The sequence below is a fragment of the Sus scrofa genome, chromosome 3 (genome assembly GCF_054392235.1).
Source record: "Sus scrofa isolate SSC_HxYL_T2T_F1_AM1 chromosome 3, Sscrofa_HxYL_maternal_Yorkshire_Landrace_v2.0, whole genome shotgun sequence".
Classification (NCBI taxonomy): Eukaryota; Metazoa; Chordata; class Mammalia; order Artiodactyla; family Suidae; genus Sus; species Sus scrofa.
In genome coordinates this window covers 102,965,280-102,987,449 of record NC_139385.1, presented here as the reverse complement: position 1 = coordinate 102,987,449, position 22,170 = coordinate 102,965,280, and the positions used below count along the sequence as shown (strand labels likewise).

General features: G+C 35.1%; 1 protein-coding gene across 50 annotated transcripts in view; it reads right to left on the bottom strand.

Moving 5' to 3' along the window:
- Positions 1–22,170, bottom strand: part of NRXN1 (neurexin 1) — a 1,114,648-nt gene that overhangs the window by 114,214 nt on the left and 978,264 nt on the right. For 29 of the 50 annotated variants that reach the window (XM_021088237.2, XM_085019302.1, XM_085019307.1 and 26 more), the window contains 2 exons: positions 20,816–20,905; positions 19,131–19,450 (listed from right to left, as the gene is read on the bottom strand). In XM_021088237.2, coding sequence (XP_020943896.1) covers positions 19,131–19,450; positions 20,816–20,905 — 410 coding nt within the window. The remainder of the gene's footprint in view (positions 1–19,130; positions 19,451–20,815; positions 20,906–22,170) is intronic. The other 21 variants (XM_085019323.1, XM_085019325.1, XM_085019326.1 and 18 more) reach the window with 1 other exon arrangement.

The following is a 22,170-nucleotide window of genomic DNA, read 5'->3' as shown; positions in this document are numbered from 1 at the left end:
GAATTCTGGGAGAACTTAAACATTCAGTCCATAATGAATATTTTGTAATTTCAACTACCTGAATTTTCTGTCCAACATGAAATAGAGTTTCACTCTCTCTACCCATTTATCAGAAGGGGAATTCTCCTTTCTGTTCCTTCAAATGTTTTAAGATTGAGAAATAAAACATACTATTAATTTCTGCCAGATGTTTAATTAAGCAGATTTTATAAAAATGTCATGGTGAATTAAAAGCAAAATTATGACAATAAATTGTAATTCAGATAATAGTCTTATCCTCAGAAGGGAAAAATAATGACCTTGCTTTGAGATTTGACATCTTTTTAGCCTAATCATTTGAATGAAAACTTAGTAAAAAAGGAAAATTACAGCCACAAAGCAGATACTTAGAGAAAAATAATGTAATGTATAAAATTGAGGAAAATATGGAGGTATGTGGGTTTATATGTAGAAGAGACAGAAACAGTGACAATGGCAAGATTATTTAATCAAGGACATGGAAAGTATGTCTCCGTCTTTATATTTATACCTATATCCATATACAGACCCTGCAACTCAGAATAGGTTCATGTACTTTGTACTAGAGTGATATTTGAATGATGTGACTTTCGACTATCAAAGTTTGCTAATAAATACCTCTGGGGGAAAGGTTAGAAAGATAACTATATGACTTAAAGAACACTTGACGTCAGCCTAACAAATGGGCTATTCTGATACTGCACGTTCTTAGGAAGGAATGGATAACACCACCTAGGTGACTGTCTTCAGAAGAGACTGCATAGAACTGAAATAGCCAGTATTAGAAATGTTAACCCAAATGTTTCAGATTTTGACAAATATATATATATACACACATTGTTTTTCTTCATTTGATTTTTTAGCCATTAAAAAAATGTATGGGACAACATGATTTTATCATGTGGTGGGCTGGAGCATAAATATTAATATAGGTCACAATCCTTAAGTTGTGATCAATTACAGACATGGCTACAATTCTTGCCATTCCTCTCCCTAAATCTGCGCTGACCTTGTGACTTGCTTTATCAATGTAGCAGAAATAGTATTACCCAAATTCCGAGCATGGGCTCAAGAGGTTTTGCACAATTCCTCTATCTCTCATGGAATTCTGTGATGTAGCTGGCCTTCTGGAGCATAAGACACATGTGCAGCATAGATAAACTGTCCCAATTGAGTCATCCTAGATCAACCAGTCCCTGACCAACCCAGCAGCTGATCATCAACATAAGAACTAGACCAGCTGAAATCAGTCAAACCTGCTGAGGTTAGAAAAGCCAACCAGCTGAGCTCAGTACAAACTGCAGAATCACGGGATCATGAGCTAAGTAAATGTGTGCTGTTTTTAGTGACTAAGTTTTTGGGCAGTTTACAACACCACAAAGACTAATTCATACACAAAGTAGGAAGGGAGATTTAAAAAAGCAATAGAACAAAATTTATTTCAATCCAGCTTAGTTAAATAAATAGAATATTTTTCTTTAAGTAGGTAGGGACAGTTAACACTGAAATGACTTTAAAAAAATAGGTAATGATAACTACACCAGGTTATTAAATGTCATATATGGTTAGGTTTGAATGTAAAATATTTTTTCCTTTGCTTTTGATTTGTGTTAGTCTCTGAGTTTCTTTTTACCAAAGCATGCAATAATTTTGCTCTAATTAACATCATAATTAACTGGCAAATGTTTTTTGAAGTCACACTAAAAAAACCTTGAAATGTAGGAATAACAAAATCATCCTCTCCTTCCAACACTACTCTAATATCTCTTTAATATTTCTGTTCCTTACTCTCTGGAACAAAATGAAATTGGACACCAAGACAAAACTATACCTTGCTTTTCATTTTGGCTTTTCTTCGTTGATGAATAGTGCCTTATGAAGTCAGAAATATAAGACCCTTTCTTTCTAAGATTTCATTAAAGATAAGATATTAGAGAGAGAGAAGGCTATTTTTGCTGGCTTACCACATCATCTACTTCCAATCATCAAAAATGTATGACAATAAAATAATGCAAAGGAACTCAAGCCTTATCAACCACAGAGTCATTTAGAATTTTTGTGATTGCTCTTTAAGTATAAATGATTATTGCTAAACTTTGTCAAACTAGGAAGATTAAAAGATTCTTTGAAGTTGTATAAATGTAATATCATAAATACCCAACCAAGTAGAAACTGCTTTAGAAGGTTAAGCTAGGTGGGAGGAAGCGTAGGAAACACAGAATTCAGAAATAAGAATGCTATTTGTTTTCTTCATATTTTAGGATCTGTTAAAATTTGAAAGCTCAATTAATTGTGGGTATAGAAAATATATCTCATCTGTGTTTTGAATGTGAACCTACTTGAAAAGCAAAGGGCATCTTTTTCTACATGGTGACTAGTAGCAAAATACTTAATTTCCCCTAGTCACACTAGCAATATTGGGGACAATTTGGGCCATAATACTGAAGATTTTGTGTCTCTTCCTTCTGAGGCCTCACTAAAATAAAATCTAGAAGAACAAAAATGATCTGTAAAATTCTATCACCAAAGAGAAAAAGTATGCAGTCAGCAAAATAAAGAGATTTCCAAGCACTTCCACTAGTGGAAGACTAGAAGTGGATGAAAAAGGGCTGATGAGTGAGATAAGCATAAAAAGGCACAACTTGGAGTCCTATGCAGAGAGATACAGGGGACAAAGGGTCAGTGATAATCAATCTGGAAAAGATCTGGAAGGATATTAGCAGAAAATACACGTAAAAGTTAATCAGTTGGCATCTTCCAACTCTATCATTATGAGAGGCTCTAAGATGGTCACCAGAGATCCTTAGCTCCTGGCATCCATGTCCTTGTGTAATTTCCTCTCCTTGGTTATGGACAGGCTAGACTAAGAGCAGCCAGGATGGAATGTCACTCTAAGATTAGGTTACAAAAAGTCTATGGCTCCTGTGCTGAATAAACCCCACCCTCCCAACTTCCACCCCCTCCCCACCCTTTCCTCTCTAAGATCATTTGCCCTGGGAGAAGTGATCTGCCAGCATTCATGAAGCTGCCTGGTGCCCACATGTGAGAGAACAAGGCCTGCCAATATCTATGTATGTTAACCAGATAATTTCTACCTTTCAGTCAAACCTTCTAATGAGACTGCAGCCTTGATCAATAGTCTGGACTCCAGCCTCACAAGAGACCTTGAGCCAAAACCACCTAGTTAAGCTTCACTCAGATTCACCCAACTAACTCATAAACCCTGTGAGAAAATAAATGCTTGTTAACTTTTGGGATAACTAGTTACTCAGGAATAGATAATTTATTTAACCACCTAAAATATAAAACAGGCTAGCTTTTTCACCCCAAAGCAAAAACAAACTAACAAATGAAACTCCTGATAGGTCTCTTAAAGCCATGAAATTGTTCAAGGAAAGGTAAGGCTCTTACTATGAATGTTGTCTTCATTCAGACATTAGGGTGTCTGCTCCATGTCTGCCATTTCCAGAGAAAAATCTACAACTCTACCTACTTTGACCACTCCCAACCTGAAGAGGGTCTCCTGTCACACTCAAGAACAAGCATTACCCACTGGTATTCAAGAACACAGAGCACATGGGAGATCTCCGGGGGCGAGGGCAGGGGGGAAGATTTGATGGACTTGAAAGAGTAATTGGGAATTTAAAGCAATGATACAATAAAAGCAAAGGAAGCAATGTAAGGAAAAAAGATGTTGAGGAACTACTGGAAAAAAAAATATAGAAGGCAGGTATAGTCTGAATATGAAGCAAAACGGAATGCCCTGATTGCAAGCAATTGATAGGATGGAAGAGAATCCATTTGACCTTGATCCTGAGAAAATTTTCCTTTGAGCAGTCCAGGTAATATGATACCGGACCCATAAGAAAATGAATGTAATCTTAACATATAACCAAAACTTGCATTGGACAATACTTACATAGAAATAGTAATCTCAATGCACTTTATTGCTTTTCCACTTTATACTCCTCATAGATAAAATATGATAGATGTGACTGTGGTTACCAAACAGTATGTTAAAGCTAATATCTCTGGGAAAATGATGAGATGGTGAGATCTAGCTAAACTAGAGGAACAGATAAGTGTACAATATCTTTATCTTAGTAACGTGGGTAACTCAAGAGATATTGCTGTAAATTAATGGAATAACAAATTTAAAGATGTAAATATACTATTTAAAGTGACAAAGATAAAAAATATATAAACAAAATTCAAAAGTGGAGAAGAAAAGGAAAGTGAAGGGATTAAGTTCAGGAACTGCCCAAGTTTTCACTGCAGAGACTGCAAAAATATTACATAAAAGAGATACATAAATGGAAGTGTAAGCATATTATTTAGAGATCTGGAACTGATTACCAAAGAATTATGAAAAGATATAATGTCTGGGAAATAAGACTAGGGGTAGAGAGGGGTTAGATGAGTGACTGCTGCTTTTTATATATATGTATCATCTTCTAAATCACATTGATTCATCTTCATGTGCATGTATTATCTTAACAGAAATAATTTAACAGTTATTCCCATCTGTTTTGCAAACATACAACAAAGCATAAAAGTAAATTTTGTCAGCATCCTGCTATAAGTCTCAGAACTAGTGTAAAAGAGCAGGCTATAATTAACATTATTACTTGCAATTTGAGGTACCACCCATTTAAATATATTGTATTTTCAAATAACCCACATGGCAAAAATAAATTCCTTTGACATTTCCTAGGCTTTGTCTAGATTTGTCTGTCATCAAGAATTCACTCCACTCCCTAAACTTCATTTAAGTCTTTGTGTCCAATTAGTGTTATGCCAGCATGTCCTTCTAATCTCTTCTTTTAATTCTCTAGTTCTTTGTACTCAGTCCTCATTTTAAATTGCCCATTAAAAAAATCACAGTTTTTACATGCTAAAACTCAGCAATGACTCTCTTTTCAAGGCATGATACACTTTCCCCAGTTCTGTTTTCCAGCAATAGTCAACAGTATCAAGCCTATGCCAAGCTTTTCTTGAAGCCCCGTCGAGTATCTCTGGTACAAAATGGGGTTGTGATGTGTCTCATGGTATTACGCTTCCTGATTGTCTTTCCAGATATCTTCACATGTTTATTTAGCGGGTCAAAATTAGCTAGAGACATTAAAAATATCAGACAAACGATTTGAAAATATGAATTCCTGACTCTTCAAAATGGTCCAACTACTACAAGCAATCCTGAAGGGACAGTTAGCACTTTGACTGTGGGAAAAGTCAGCTTCTGCTGCAGACAACAGGGGGTACATTGCTGCAGACAATTTAAAAACAGTAATCAATCTTAGTAAAAGCCAGCCTACTTTTTAAATTTTATAACACATCAGCACTTCTAAACTATGCCAGTGATAAAGTATTCCTCTAAAGAATGGTCCATCAGCACTGCCCCTACCCCACCTATAGAAACCACAGTAACCTTAAAATGATGAGACTCTAACAAATCTCTGAAAAAGCTGTTACACACCCACTAATCTGTAACCTGTCAGTCAAAACTATACTGCTTTGTACCCTTGTCCTTTCCACCTTCTGGACAACTACTGGAACTGCCTTGGTAAACTTACATGCATGTCAGTGACACCAATTTAAATGAGAATTTGCTTCCTATATGTCAAAATCACACCTTTCTCAAATGAGAACACACATAATGAAAAAACTGACAACAACCTTTGTTTAAAACTCTGTTTTCTCTGCATATGAAGGAAACTAATTCTTTTATTCCCTTCTTATATGTGCCATCTTTATTTTCTGCAGATACTGATCAATTCAGAAAAATTCAAAACTAGGCAACACAGTATTTATTTCAGCATTGGGATATGCACTTTGTGTGCTCATAATTTATTTATGCACAAACTATTTACTAAGTGTCCACTTTACACCAAGCACTTTAGGTGCAAAGCCTGCACAGATTAATAGGGCATGGGTTTTGACTCTCAGGTATATGTCAAAAAGAAAACTAAAGCAGGCTCTAATAGATAAATGCTCTAATAGATAAATAACTACCTGAATATTTACTTCTCGGAATGTCTATTTATCTATTTCTCCAAAGTGCTATAAAAATAAGAAATGCACTCTGCTTAGGGTTGCTCAGGAAAGCTTCCAGTGAAATGCAAGGCCTAAAATCATCCCATCCCATTAACATTAGCAAAGCTTTAGAACTTCACAAATGTAGAGTCAATAACTATAAGATCACAAGTATAGTTGCAGCACAGGAAAAAAGGAGGAAACTGGAACACTGCTGGCAGAGTCAACATTGCAAAGACTGAAAATGGGAAGCTGCATTTTGTTTATATTGCTAGCATACTAATGATAAATTTCAGATTAGGTGTTCTACAATTTTTTTTTTCCTTTTCCAAATCAAGTTTCCAAATGGGGAATGTAAAGTCACACTGACAAGAGTATATATGACAATGAGGCAATTAAATAAAACACAGACAACTTCAGTCACAAATGTAATTAAACCTCCATCTAAAACTACAATGTAAATTCTTACTTTGCACAGTAGAAAGCCATCAGTGCATAAGAGAATAAGTGGGTCGTCTGACTGCTCTGTGACATCTTATTTTCCATCCTGTTGTTATGAGTTGCCATACTGACTGACTCTGTCTAGAATTATTACTAAATGCCCAGTGACTGCTGGTCATGGAAAAGTCAGATGTAGGCAATTCACCACAAACTGTGAAAGAATCTTGGTGAATCCTTTTCACTTCTGAAATATGAGCGTTAGAACCAGAGAACCATCCTTCAATGGAATTGTGAATTTTCTTTTGAAAGAAATCTATAATCCCTTTGTACCCATGGACACAAGTACTTATACTATAACTAGCTATACACACAGTCTTCTGATATATATTGGGGGATAACTACTGGTGAGGTAAGCTAAGAGGTATAGAAAATATGAAAATAAATTTCCCTCTAGTGTTCCAGAAACAAAGTTTTTCCTGCAGAATTTTTAATGCTGAGTTTCATTTAGTGAAGATCCCATAATAGCTGGCTTAACAGGCTATAGTAGATAGAGACTCCTCATGTGGGTAGCCAGCCAGGATCTTGGGGAATCTATAGTTGAATATATTTGTTATCTGTGGATAGTGTCGATCAAATTCAGGCCCATTTCTTTTGAAATTTGAGTCATCATGTTGAAACTGTAATGCCCTGAACAGGGTCTTGCATTTGGAAAGAAGAAAGGAAAATAGGGGCAAACAGAAGAAAGAAGAATGGTGGCAGGGAGTTCCCATTGTGGTGCAGTGGAAACGAATCTGACTAGGAACCATGAGGTTGCAGGTTTGATCCCTGGCCTCGCTCAGTGGGTTAAGGATTCAGTGTTGCCATGAGCTGTGATGTAGGTCTCAGATGCAACTTGGATCTGGCATTGCTGTGGCTGTGGCATAGGCCAGCAGCTGTAGCCCCAGTTGGACCCCTAGCCTGGGAACCTCCATATGCCACAGGTTCAGCCCTAAAAAGCAAAAAAAAAAAAAAAAGAGTAGTGGCAGAATGGGAACAAGGATGGTAAGGAAGGAAAAGCTGACCACCTTTCTGCACCAGATGTTACACTAAGATGTTGCTTATATACATTTCACTGATACAAAATATCTGTCATCCTGTTTTAAGGTCCTCATCATTACTGACTTGTATTTTACTCAATACAATAGTCCAACATTTAGTTCATACAAGTTGCCAGGCTTCCTCAATTGCATGGTATTTATTCCATGCAAAGATAAAGATGAATCAGCTTCCCCAAAAGAGGACAAAAGGGGCCAGTGCCCATCACCCACCCCATCAAACCTAATTGGAAGATAACATTTATTTTAGAAGAAGCTTCACACAGAACGTGGGTAATTCCAGATTCAGGGTAGTGTCTAGCACATTGCCAACACCCAGGACATGTGAAATAATAAAAGTGCGTTGCTTCGAAATGGTTGTTATTAAAAAAAGGACTAAAATGTCTTCTGTGCTTTCAATTTGTTGCAGAGTTTCATTTGTGTCAGTGATGTTGTTAATAATAGACTATTAATCTGTGATGCGCAAAAGCTCTGCTATTGTTGATTTAGGGCACTTAATACTTTATGTATAGATTCACTAACAATCTACACGTGAAAAATGGTTGGAGTTCTTATTATAAAATGCTGTACCTCTAGGTACCTCACTCTCATCCTAAAGCATGCAGTGCCTTGCAAAGTATGTTTTATATGTTAGTACACAAAATATATTTGTTAATTCATAATTTAAACTAAAAGTATTACAGATTTACAGGCAATATATATCATGGTTGACAATAAATAAATAATTTAATAAAGAAAAATATATTACGTTATATTTTGTATTAATTATCATTTACTACACTAACTGGATAGACTATTAATAAATAACTGGTATTACTTGTCTGCTTGGGATCTTCTACAAAAAGAACAGCAATGATTGGAAGCTGGTGAAAGCTATTTGGTAAGTATTATAAGAAGGCAGATGAATTAGCTAAATCTCCTCTTGAGGTTCCAACCTAATGATTTTTAAATTTTTATTTATTTATTTATTATTGTCATTTCCCCAATACAATTTTTTTTTCTATTGTACAGCATGGTGATCTAGTTACACACACATGTATACATTCTTTTTTCTCACATTATCATGCTCCATCATAAGTGACTAGACATAGTTCCCAGTGCTATACAGCAGGATCCCATTGCTAATCCAGCCTAATGATGTTAATATATTTTTCTAGTCGGGGAATTTTTTAGTGATGCCAACTGATAAGCAATCTAATATAGGCATAAATAATAAATATTTAAGAAATTATTCAATACTCAAGGTAATCTACAGATACAATATAATTCCTATCAAATTACCAATGGCATTTTTCACAAACTAGAACAGATAATTTTAAAATGTGTATGGAGACACAAAAGACCCTGAGTAGCAAAAATAATCTTGAGAAAGAAGAATGGAGCTGGAGGACTCATGACCCCTGACTTCAGACTATGGTACAAAGCTAGAGTAATCAAAACAGTATGACCCTGTCAAAACACACACACATAGATCAACGAAACAGGATAGAAAGCCCAGCAGTAAACGCACATGCTTATATTCAGTTAATATATGATGAAGAATACAAAAATATTCAGTGGAGAAGAGATAGTCTCATGTATAAGTGGTGCTGAGAAAACTGGACAGTTATATGTAAAAGAATGAAATTAGAACACTTTCTAATACTATACACAAAAATAATCTCAAAATGGGCTAAAGACCCAAATGTAAAACTAGATACTATAAAACTCCTAGAGAAGAACATAGGCAGAACACTTTTTGACATATACTGAAGAAATATTTTTTTGGGATGTGTCTCCTAAATGGAAATAAAAGCAAAATTTTAAAAATGGGACCTGATTAAACTTAAAAGTTCTTGCACAGCAAAGGAAACCATAAACAAAATAAAAAGGCAATCTACAGAATGGGAGAAAACATTTGCAAATGATTTGACTGACAAAGGATTAATTTCCAGATATACAAACAGCTCTTACAACTCAAAAAAAAAAAAAAAATCAAAAAATGGAGAGAAGATCTAAATAGACATTTCACCAGAGAAGACATGCAGATGGCCAAGAGGCACATGAAAATATATGCAACATCAGTGATTATTAGAGAAATGCAAATCAAAACTATAATGAGGCATGACCGCACATCAGTCAGAATGGGCATCATCAAATATCTACAAACAATAAATGCTGGAAAACCTGTAGAGAAAAGGGAACTGCCCTACACTGTTGGTGGTGTCAGATATATATATATATGTATATAGGTACACCTGAAATTACCACAACTTTGCAAAACAACCATACTTCAATAATAAAATTATAGAGATTTAAATTTAATCATAATATTAGTTTACTGAACAAAACTCACTGTTTTACATATTTCATGAAAGAAAAAAGCACTGTTAACACACATGTATACACACAATCATACACACACAATTATCTTTTTTTCAGATGGTTTGTCTCTCCCCCAATAAAATAACTATTATACATAAAAGAGGAATAAGTCAACAGATGTAACACAAACATATCTTATGTATTTGAAAACCAGAATATTATGGTACAAATAATTCATAGTACTGATGAAAACAAAGATAAGGAAAAAAAGTTTTATTCTTGCTACTTAAACATGAACTGGATATGTAATAAAAAGATATTCCTTTGTCTTATAACTAAGACTAGAAATATCAGAGAGGATACAAACCTCACCAGCCCTTTCTGAGAAAATACTCACTGAAATTACTGCCACATGTTAATTAGATCCCAAGTCTTAAGTCATTCAGTCTCTCATGCTAATAAAAATGATATCAAAAGAAATTATATCAAGAATCATAAACCCTACTTAGTCTAACTCGCCGTTGGAATTACTTGATGTTTTTCATATCCAAGTTGAAAAAGGAGTATATCATAAGTTTCTAAGCTCCTTAATCAACACATGTCATCAAGAATAGTTAAAAAAATCATATTTGCAATATTCAGTACCATATTGTGCAAGTGCTTTTGAGAACAGCCAGGAAAGAGATATAGGAAATTTCTGAACTGTCCGGTCAAAAGCAATTTGAGATAGTGTTATTATTGGTGGTGGTGGGAGGTTGAATAAAGCAGTTCAGGGTAAGAGGATCAATGGCCAGTTCATTATGCAGTATATTTAGTGTTCACGGTCCTTTCCCACTAAATACCCGTGACAACTCTCCCCTGAATCGTGTGCCCCACATCCCTTCCTAAACACTTGTTCTAGGAGAATGGTGCTGCCTCCCTGTGGAAAATGCATTCAATAGAGAATTCCTCTCAGTATATTCCCCACAATATGCCCCACAACTGATGCTTTGGTTTAGAAATATCAATTCAGAGCTACTTTTTTCAAGGTCAAAGAAAATACTTTTAAAGGTAAAAAAAGATGCTTTAGTTCATACATTGTGCCTGAGGAATGCTTTACAAACATAATGACAGGTGCCAAGCCTTTTTTTTTTAATTTATTTATATTTTAGGGTGAACCATATGAATTTTTGGGGGGTTAATAAAAATTTGTCAAATAACAGTAATTTTATAAAGTTCACACATTGTATTGACTCATTTATCCTCACAATAAACTTATGAAACTATAATCCCCATTTTACAGCAGGGAACAGAGGTATTTAGAGGCCAACTTGTCAAAGGAAACATGACCAGGAGGCAGAGAAGGTAAGGATGATATTTAAGTTGGCATTCAGGCTTCTGGAGTCCTTGCCCTTGACCACTGCGCAATGCTGCCCCATAACCACCCTTGCCAGTGTTGTTTCTTCAGACTGTAAGCTCTCAGAAGGCAGAAGCCAACTGGGAGAGATTGGGAAGTTTATGAAGGAGGGAGATAGGAAAAAAAACGAAAGGGCTTTCCAAGCAGAGGACAGGGAGGTGTGAAAGAGCATGACCTCTAGAGGTGGTTGTTAGTAGTTCAAAGGATCAGGGTGAAAGGATGTGGAGAAGAGTGGAGATAAAACTTCTAGTGAGGCAGACAGGAGGTCAGCTGTGAAGGATGGACCTTGATGGTCAGCCAAAGAATCTACTCTTTTCTAAATACCTGGCTGTATTAAGGCCCATATTTGCATTTTCAAAAGAGCATCTGGCACTTGGTTTGGGACCACATTGAGCTAGTTAAGAGTATGGGAAGGCAGGAAGTGATGAAATTCTGAGCAGAGGCCATATTTAAGGACAGAGGACAGTATCACCTCAAAGTGCACTGAAATGGAGCTGGGTGCAGAGTCTTGGGGAAGTTTTTAGTTTCTCTGTGCCTCAATTTTCTCATGTGTAGAATAAGACTAATAATACCACTTTGAGTCTTTATTTCTTCCTCACACACATGTATACCCTAGAATTTTATTACTCTTCTGATTTAAATGACATGACACTTATTGGTTAGTGTCTTATGTCCTGAGGACCAGAGAGGCCAGGGCATGCATAGTTTATTTCTCCATTCTAGCCTCACACAATTCCGTTCCTACATAGTTTTTGGAGCAGAGCCTATAACTCTGCAACTGGCCAGGCCCCTGGGGTGAGGTGCCACCTCATTTTGACTCTAAGTGGGGATGGGGGGGGAGCAATGTTGATGAGGTATGAGTTAGACTCCATAGTGACGTGTCTGGGACCTGGAGCACCCAAGTGTTTCTCATCCCAGGACTCCTCTGCCAGCCTGTAGGGCTCCCAAGACTCAAGAAATGGGATTTTCTCTGGGAAGAATTGTCTTGGCAGCAGATCCTAGAGCCTGATCTGGCCATTCTCTGAGTTTCCCTTGACGCTTAGCACATCCGAGCTCATCCTCTCCTATCTGGGTCTCCTCTCCATCTGGACCCAGACTTACTGCATCCACACTGAAACCACATGACACACTCTGTGGGTTCTAGTGCCCTGTTTGCCTTCCTGGGAAACTCTACACTCCACCCATCTGGATCAGGCACTTTCCCCACCCAAGGACAACTCTATTTAGGAAAAAAAAGAAAAGATAAATCCTCATGTCACTTTTTTTTCTTTTCCCTGATTTCTGGCTCCCTAACACAGGGGCTAGTCACCACTGGCACTATCTACACAGTGTAGTATCCTGCTGGGGATGAGAGTATGTCTGAATTTTAATATGTTTTTTCTTTCTTTCTTTTTTTTTTTTTTTTTGTCTTTTTAGGGCCACACCTGCAGCATATAGAGGTTCCCAGGCTAGGGGTCAAATCCAAACTGCAGCCACTGGCCTACTCCACACACACAGGAAAGCCACATCCAAGCCATGTCTGCTACCTACACCACAGCTCACAGCAATGTCAGATCCTTAACCCACTGAGTGAGGGCAGGGATCAAACCCGTGTCCTCATGGATGCTAGTCAAATTCGTTTCCGCTGAGACATGACGGGAACTCCCTCATATGTTCTTTTATATCTGATGCCATAACACTAATAATCTTTGCATATGTACTCAAAAAAGATTCTTATCTTATGCCCTTATTCAACACACAAGCTTCTCCTCTCCTCTCTGCTTTTTTCCTATAGCACTTGACATCCTATGTATGCTATTTTAATGTTTATTACTTTTCTCTAACTGGAATGTGAGCTTGGTAGAGAAATGTCTAATTTTATTTAGTGCTGTATTTCTAGTGACTAGGACAGTAGTATACAGTAAATGCTAGGAAATCATGTGTTAAGTGAATAAACAGATGAGTGGATGGACAGATGAATGAATGGATGAATTAGTAGATGGATGGGTAGATGGATGTATATATTTGTCTAGAACTAGTCTTGTCCAAAGATAACTTAAAACCAAAACTGCATCCATCCACCAAAAGAACACCTTTTCATTCAGTGAAACTTCTAGACCCTAGAGAAAATGAAACTGAGCACAATAATTCTTAAGCTGTTTAAAATGTATAGATCCCAGAATTTTTCTTACCAGCAATGAGAGGTGAAACACCTATTAAAGAGCAGCACTTATCTACATTTAAAATTACAGTGAATTATACTTTTCTTATCTGGCATCATTCATTTCAGAAGAATATGCCTTTGTATATATTTTTAAATCTATACCCAAGTGTTGTTCTATTTAATATGCACTAAAATTTGTGTTAAAAAATGTATATTAATTTAAGTGAATTCAGCAGAACAACTGGACTAGGGAAAATAAAATTAATTATTCATGTCACCAGTATTTTAACATGCAGAGTGGTTATCAAGAACACACATAATTATAAGTAATGCATTTATTTTTTAATAATGAAGCTATAGTTAAAGTTAATTAATATTTTTAATAAAAAATAAAATTTTGTTCTTTGAAGTTAACGGTATGTATTTTGTTGGTTTTAGATATTTTTCATGGAAATATGTGTGTACACTGCTTACATTTTTCAAACAAACAGTATTAATTTTTCATGAGTATCTCCAAAGCCGCCAGGAGGCAATAGCAGTGTCCAACATATTCAAATATGCTTTTCTTGATTGAACACTAATTGGGATTCTTTTTGGAACATTCCACAGGAAGCAAATGCCATTGGCTTCAGTAAGAAGTGAATATACATGCCCTGACAACCTACAAATATTTCAAAATCCTTAATAGTTCTTTGTCTTCATTAGGTTTGCTAACTCCACTCTGAAAAAAGCCTAACTCGAAACAGGGAACTGTTCCAATACCTTTCACTCATATTTACATATTCTGCTCTACTCTACAATTTAATTTCTTACTAGGAGTTGCAAACTGCGGTCCCTTCAGTCAAAACTCAGAATCTCTCAAAGCCTTATTCTCACTTCCTTCTCAAGATTTTTGAAATGAGATGAAAAGAAGATGAAAAAGACTACGGATTCTTAAAACCAGGTAAGGATACCAGATACTCGGTTTCTGCTCTGAATATAAAGGACAGGGCTTCACTATTTATTATTCTTATGAAGTATGATTTTCTTGCAAAGATAGTTTATATATGCAGTAAAAGTAGGGTGTAATATAATTTATAGACCAAAGTAGGATGCTTTTTAGAGTCAAAAAGGACACTATTAATAATTACATTGACACACCAAGTGCACAGGAGGACTATACAGGCCAATTGTAAAAGTCAAAGGTGAAAACTATTCTTTATTAAGTAAGCATCAGAAAACCTAATGAAGAGGAGCATCACTAGAGCCTGTGAAATTCTAGAGCTGAGTACGATTCAAGAGATTCCTAGTTAAATATACTTATTTTAGAGAAATAGCAAGGCCAAAGTGCAGTGAGGTTAACCAATCTGTCCAGGTTACACAAAAATGTAGGTGGATGTGTTGAAATTGGAAACCAGGTCTCCTGATTTACTGTTATCTTTCCATTATGCCATACTTCCTCTAAGCAAAAGGCATTACTATGGATCCATATTCTCCACAGTATGTATATAATTTATAAAATATTCTCTGAAGGGAAGAACCGTAAGCTCACAACATGTGATACAAAGCATTGATCAAAAGAAATGTCACAGCCTTTATCTTTAAAGAAACAATTTCCTTTCTTTACAAACAGGCAACCAAAAGGAATGAATATTGCCCTTTGCGTATTGACTTACTCTACTCATTCATGTAAATTTACATAGCCATCCAAAACATTGCCAGATTATTCAGAAAAGGAGGGAACACGTAGCTATCAAAAATCCCAATAAGCTTTCAGCATCCAGAACTTGTACTGTCAATTATTTGACTTTTACAGTTGGCCTGTATAGATATTCACTTTCTGAGATTAGCCCTATAGAAAGTTTCTCTTTTTTAGGATGAGTGGGTCTTACGGAAACTTTCACATATTAAATATTATAAGTAAAACAAATTTTATCAAATTTATATGATGTAATCCACATAAAAACTACTATTAATATTGTAATATTCACATTTTTAAAAGCTATTTAACCAGATGGGTTGGTAAATATGCCCATTATTTCATAATACAAATCATGTCTTTTTAGTAAACATCAGTCTTAAAAACTGATTATCATTCAGAGAAGAAAAGCTTTATTTTTTTTCCTTTTTAAAGCATATTTGCTTTTAAATAGGAATGTAAACAGGATCTTATAGGATGACATTTTGTGAATACTCTTTTATGTTCTCTGACTCTGTGAAAAACTGAAAATACATTTCTCCCCTACTACTTGCCCTGCAGGATGGCTGAACAAATCTCATCTCATCTATCTGAAATGAATCCAATTTAATTCTGCTTGACCAAAAATCTGTTTCCATAGTTCTAAAACATGCAATCACCCTAAGGTACATTGCCATTGTAGCTTAAGTGGCTCCATGTTGTCGCTGAGGAAAATATACTTTGATTGAGAAAACAGTCCAGTATGGCTTTTTAAAAATAAAATGACCCTTCCTGGTATACAATTTAGTAAGGCAGTTGATAAAAGCAGGCAGATATGGCCATTATGAACAGGGTTTAAAGAACGATGCCTGATCCAAGCTGCAAAAAATGGGTCAAAGGTTGCAGTCTTGAAATTAGCACTCCAAATCACTTTCAAATTTAAATTTCTAAGACTCTGACGATTCTAACAAGCATTTAAGTTCTCTATATATCAGTCATCTCTTTGCAGTTGGAGGGGAAGTTAAAAATAAGTTATGAGGTAAAGAAAATTTACAATAATACTTTGTTCTCAAAAATAAATAATTTGCTTTCTTCCCTAGAAGTTTTTTTCCACCATACATTCATATCTTATTACCTGTAATCATAAACATATCTGTATAAAAATTTTAAAAACTTTTAGTCCAACTTTAAAATGCTGTTGCTAAACTTCATATTTATAGCAATATTAATCCAAATTATTTAATTGCTATTGTTGGACTGCTAAAAATCTAAAGATTTAAAATATCTATTTTTTAATGAACCTAGTAATCTTTTATTTAAGTCAATACCTCCTTAAATGAACCAAGTAATCACTAATTGATTAGATCATTTTCTTTCATAAACCACTGCTGTCTTGAAACATGTTATACCTTATAATAAAAGAGACTGTTTTCTTCAGCAATTTAACTGTTTTCCTATGAAATTAGTTAATATTATAAAATGCATAAATTTTAATTTCTCCATTTCTAGATGTTTAACTTACAAATGAAACAGCTATTTTACACACGTTTTCTTAACATAATTTCTTGATATATAGCAATTACTAATTGATAAAATACATAAAAACGAGGCTGATAGTTCTTTCCTTATTTTGTGATACATCCAATTTACGTAAGAACTGAGGCAACTATAATTTCATTAATGTTGAAACAAAACTACTAAGAAAAATATCTGATTATTTCAAATTCTATTCACAACAACATTTCCAATTCCGAATATCCTAGAATGTCCTCTTATGAATTACTTCACAAAAAAGGAAATGGTCTATCATTGCTCTGCTTCATTTTCCTGTATCAGATTTGCCTTAATAATCTGCTTATCATTAAATAAACCATAAACCAATAACCACAATAACAAATCATTAGTGAAGTATTAGAAAAGAATATCAAATGGAGCTGTTGGGCATGCATAAATCTGTCTAAAGTCATAAGTCTTTATCCAAGAGGCTAAGCGTGAGTATTAGCAATCTTATTAACCCAAACAAGACAGAGGATAATCAACAAAATGATTATACCCTGGGCATACTTGCTTCTAAAATGCATATTTCACAAGGGAAGGGTTTTTTGTTTGTTATTCCTGATGCATCCCCAGTGCCTGGAACAGTGCACTGCAGCGTGAATAAGAAATCTGTATCGAGACAGTTCACTTTACTTAGTGGCCAAATGCAAATTAAAAAAAAGAGACAGAAGAAAGAAAAACAAGGAGGCATATAGGTGTATAATATGCAATACTACATTTATGAATTTACAGAACTTACATTTTTTTTTTTTTTGTTACCTCTCTTATTCTAGGACATCTTCTCTTTCTCTATTCTGTTCCTCCCACTCCCTCCTTCTATTCAAAGGAAAAAACCAGAATCTGTTTTCTTCCTTCTCTGGTAAACATATGTTAATTAGTAGATAGGGTACTGATGTGAACAGAATTCATCTTCTACTCTCTTTCTAACTGTGACACTTGATCTGCTTCAAACATTTTAAATAAAAGCAATTTAAAAAAATAATTGTCACTCTTGCAGCTTTAGAATGAGGTTTTCTGGAATCATATATTTGGAAACGCTTTATATGCCACCTACTAGAGACACTCATTAACTATTAAAAACAAAATAAAACAATCAATTTTGGGCCAAGAGGAACATACAATTCTGAAAGCATTAACAACAGAATATGTAGAAGGGCTATAAATGTCAACAGAGATCTAATAGTGTTTAATAGCATTTCAACAGCATTCTAAAAGGCATTTCTAAAATGTAAGCTCTGAGGTAGGATTTTTTTTTTCCCCTTCTTCTTCATTGATATAATGCCGGTACCTAAGTCAGTGCCTGATAGTAGGCAGTTAGTAAGTACATCTTGATTGAATAAATGTTGCACAAATGTGATATTTAAAAATTCTATTTTTCAAAAATTTTAGACATAAAATCGAAAAATAAGTTCACTAAAGTGAATTATGGGTGAGGGTAGTTAGCCACATATAAAAACAAGACAGCACTTTTTTTTTAGCCCACACCCATAGCACATGGAAGTCTGCAGGCCAGGGAAACTGAGCCACACCTGCATTAATGTCAGATCCCCACCCCCACCTTTTTTTTTTTTTTTTTTTTTTTGCTTTTTAGGGCTGCACCTACAGCATATGGAAGTTCCCAGGCTAGGGGTAAAATCAGAGCTACAGCTTCTGGCCTACACCATATCCTCAGCGACACCAGATCCAAGCAGTGTCTACAACCTATACCACAGCTCATGGAGATGCTGGATCCTTGACACACCAAGTTGGGCCAGGGATCGAACCCACATCCTTATGGATATTAGTCGGATTTGTTTCCACAGCACCACAATGGGAAGTCCCTGTCAGATCCTTTTAAGCCACTGCGCTGCTGGGCAAGGGATCCAATCTGTACCTCCATAGTGACCCAAGCTGCTGCAGTCAGATTCCTAACCCACTGCACCACAGGGGAACCCCACAAGATAATTTCTAAGAATCATATTTTGAGTTTCTATCTTCAGATAAACTAACAGTATGTTTTTCCCATAGACAGTAAGAGTAGGCTTATTCACCACGAAAGCCACATGCCTACCAATTCAAAATTTTCAGACTTCAAAATATAATAGAAGTGCTTTAGGCAATTCCTTTTTTTTAGATTTTTAAACTTGCATTTATTTTTATTTTGATGAAGTGCTGGGCTTGAACAAACAAGGCCTTTCAGATATGTCGTTCATCTACTGGTTCACTCAAAAGTGAAAAATCCCTGTAATCAGCAGAAGTCCTCTCAGCTTAGGCTGGACCACAGTTACTGAGTCAAGAATATCAGCTAGCCACACACAAACCAACACAAATCTCAAACCAACAGCAGTAGACACATTTCATCTTCAAATGAGTTTATATATTAAGCAAGTTCGTAAAAAGCTGCAATGCTTGAGATCAGAAACAATCCCATAGAAAAGACACATATGCAGCAGAGTTCAGTTTCAAAATCACAGATCCAAAAGGAAGAAATGAAATCCATGTACTCACCTGGCTAATAGGTTCTTTCGTAGGGGGCTTTCCTCTTCTGGCTGTGCTAGTAGCCAGGGTCGTGGTGGTCTCCATAATTGACGTGGACATCTCTGACTGCATGGCAGTGGCTGTCGACTCGGTTGTCATAGAGGAAGGCACTTCACCAACCAGTCTCACATTTCCCACTATGGCGATGTTGGCATCATTTTCGGCTGCCATATTCAGAACTTTCAAGCCATTGTAGTAAAGCCCAGAGAGCTGACCCTGGAAGGGCTGGCCCTGCTCTTTCCCGCCAATTATTATGGTTGCTTGGCTATTGAAGATTGTGAGCTGACGCCCTGTAAAAATAATATTACATACATGCAAAAATGTTGATTGTGAACTCTACATTCTACAAAGGATGATAAAACAGATCTTTCATGGGGTGGATAATGAAAGCAATAAACTATAAGAGAGGCATTTGACTCATAATTCATTGCTTATAAATGAGGTGTCCATGAAATGCATAATCATTGGCAAATACTTGTAAATTCTCAACTTATTGTAAATGTAGTGCTTTTGCTAAAAGACCAATCAAAGTATTATAAATTAATTTTTAGTGGATCCCTTTCCCCTTTTACCTCGAGATATTATACTCATGGTCTCTTAAGTTTAATTTGCTAAATTAAAAAAAATGTGAGATCTCTAACATTTCAAGTATTTGTCATTTTAAAATTACCACTGGCAGAAACTAATCTATAGCAGTTGAAATCTAATTTTAAATTTATTGTAAAGATTTCATAATTGACTTAATGGCCACATGTATCTCTAAGCACTTCTTTAGAAATGTTTATTTTTTGAAGGCAATAGTCCATTGTTATTTGAATTATTCTATTTTTCCAACAATTACACTGAAAAGAAACACATGGTTTACACTGAGCGTGTCAGAGACAAAAAAAGTCCAAAAATGTTTTTTCTGATTGGCTTTCAGCAAGTCTATTAAAACAAAACAAAATGAAAAAATATAGCTTCAGATGTAAAAAAGCGGCTTCAGGAATGATACACAAACCGATGGAGAAATTATGGCACATTTCCATCAAACAGCAATCCTCAGAAACAGTACCAATATCATCAAATTGAGTATCCAGTTTTAGCAGATTGCTCTCTGTTCATAAAAAGCATGCACACAACTTTAAGTTCAGTTTTAATTAGGGCTTGTTCCCAAATGCTCTTAGCAGGTTGCAAACGTTAAAGGGACTTCATTTTGACTGGCAATCCATATTGCCCACTATTTAAGATGCCTACAGTTTAAACCAAGAGTTTGTTTGTTTTTTTCAGGACCATAATAAAGATATCAGAACTACATATATTTTAGTTAATAATTTAGAGGCTGGAACATGTAATATAATCTATGAACGATTTATCATTTTGGGTTAATGCTTGCTGTGAGTACCTTCATAGATTGAGTTAGTGGATTATATTTAACAGTCCCTTTAACCTTAAGTTAACAGGGTAAGATTATTAAACAGCTGGTACGTCTAAAAATGTATAGAAATTATTATACAAGGAATGCAAATTACTATCTACATTTTACTGTTTTAAATTTGTTTTTAATTTAGTTTTACGGAAAATTTATTTTTTTTGTTTATTAGTGTTACAATGAAGTACTACTTGGTTATGTTCAAATTATTTTTTTATTTGAAGTTTTAATCAATGTTTTTTACCTTTGTCGAGTAGCCATTCATCAACTACTCGACCAAGTCGATATGGAATTCGCTGTCTAGCAATCGCCAGGCGCTCGTTATCATTGTTTCCTTTAAAGTTTAAAGAGACATTTCATTGGTTAAAATCTGTAAGGTCAAAGGTTAAAAGTTAATACTTAAAGCTTGAGCTATACAGTTGCCACATGATTTTTTGAAATTTGGAATTTTAAAAAGTTCTACCTAGAACATTTCATGTCTCAGACTTGTCATTCATTCATTTATTTTATTTTAGCAAACAAAATTATTCCTATGTTAATTGAAAATTAGAAATCTGCATTTGAGCTAGGTTATTAAAACTTATGTTATAGACAGACCCGAACAACCAATTTAAACAGTATATAATAGCTTTACAAAAAAATGACCATTGATCTCAGGGTTTTGTCTTTTTGATGTTTCTTATTAACTAGTTAAACATGTTCAGGTGAAACAGGTTTAAGTTTTCAAAATACATTCAACCTCTTATTCCAGATTAGTAATTTATGAACACCAAACTTAATACCATCTTTGGCACACTGAAGCATCTAAAATAGGCCTAGTATACTTTATGTCCTATTCAGAAAAGAGAAATTCTTATTCATCTCATTTAAGGAAACCACAAAGTCTGAATAGTTCTTGTATATTCCACGCAAATTGGTTTATCAATCACTTGGACATCACAAGGGATTACATCTTGCATCATCCAAATATGTTATTATAGGAAAAGGCTTTGACAAAAGTGACTTTATTTGAGTGTCCTTCAGTTGCATTTAAAGCTTAACATGTTGAGGTGTATAACATTTGAAAAAAAAATCATATACTCAAATATTTGCTTTTATGAAACTGTTCTAAAGAAGGCATGATAGCTTCAGGAACAAATAGAGGCCACAAAGAGTGGTCCCTATTCATAGCTCTAAATTAAGTGAGAGCCTTGATTCTTTGAATAAAAAATTCTGATAAAAACATAGTTTAAACTGACCTTGAATAATGCTTGCAAATAGATGAGTGTTTTCTTGATCTATAAAACACTTAGGAAGAATCTAGGCTGCGATGTCAGCACTCAATTGTGAATACTGCAAGAAGTTTTTCTTTTCTATGGAAATTAACTAACATGGAATTTTGAACTAAGATATTTTGGTACCAGCTCAGATGAAGACTCAGAGATGAAAGAAATGTTTCATGGTACTACTGCCCACAAGAAAAGCTGGGAAGCTGGGAGCATTTTTCTAGGGAAGATAAAATATATATAATTTTCTGAGATTTAGAATTATTAATTTTCTCATTTTCTTAGTTTTCTTACTCTAGTCTTATTATACATTGTACTTACCACAATAAACCCA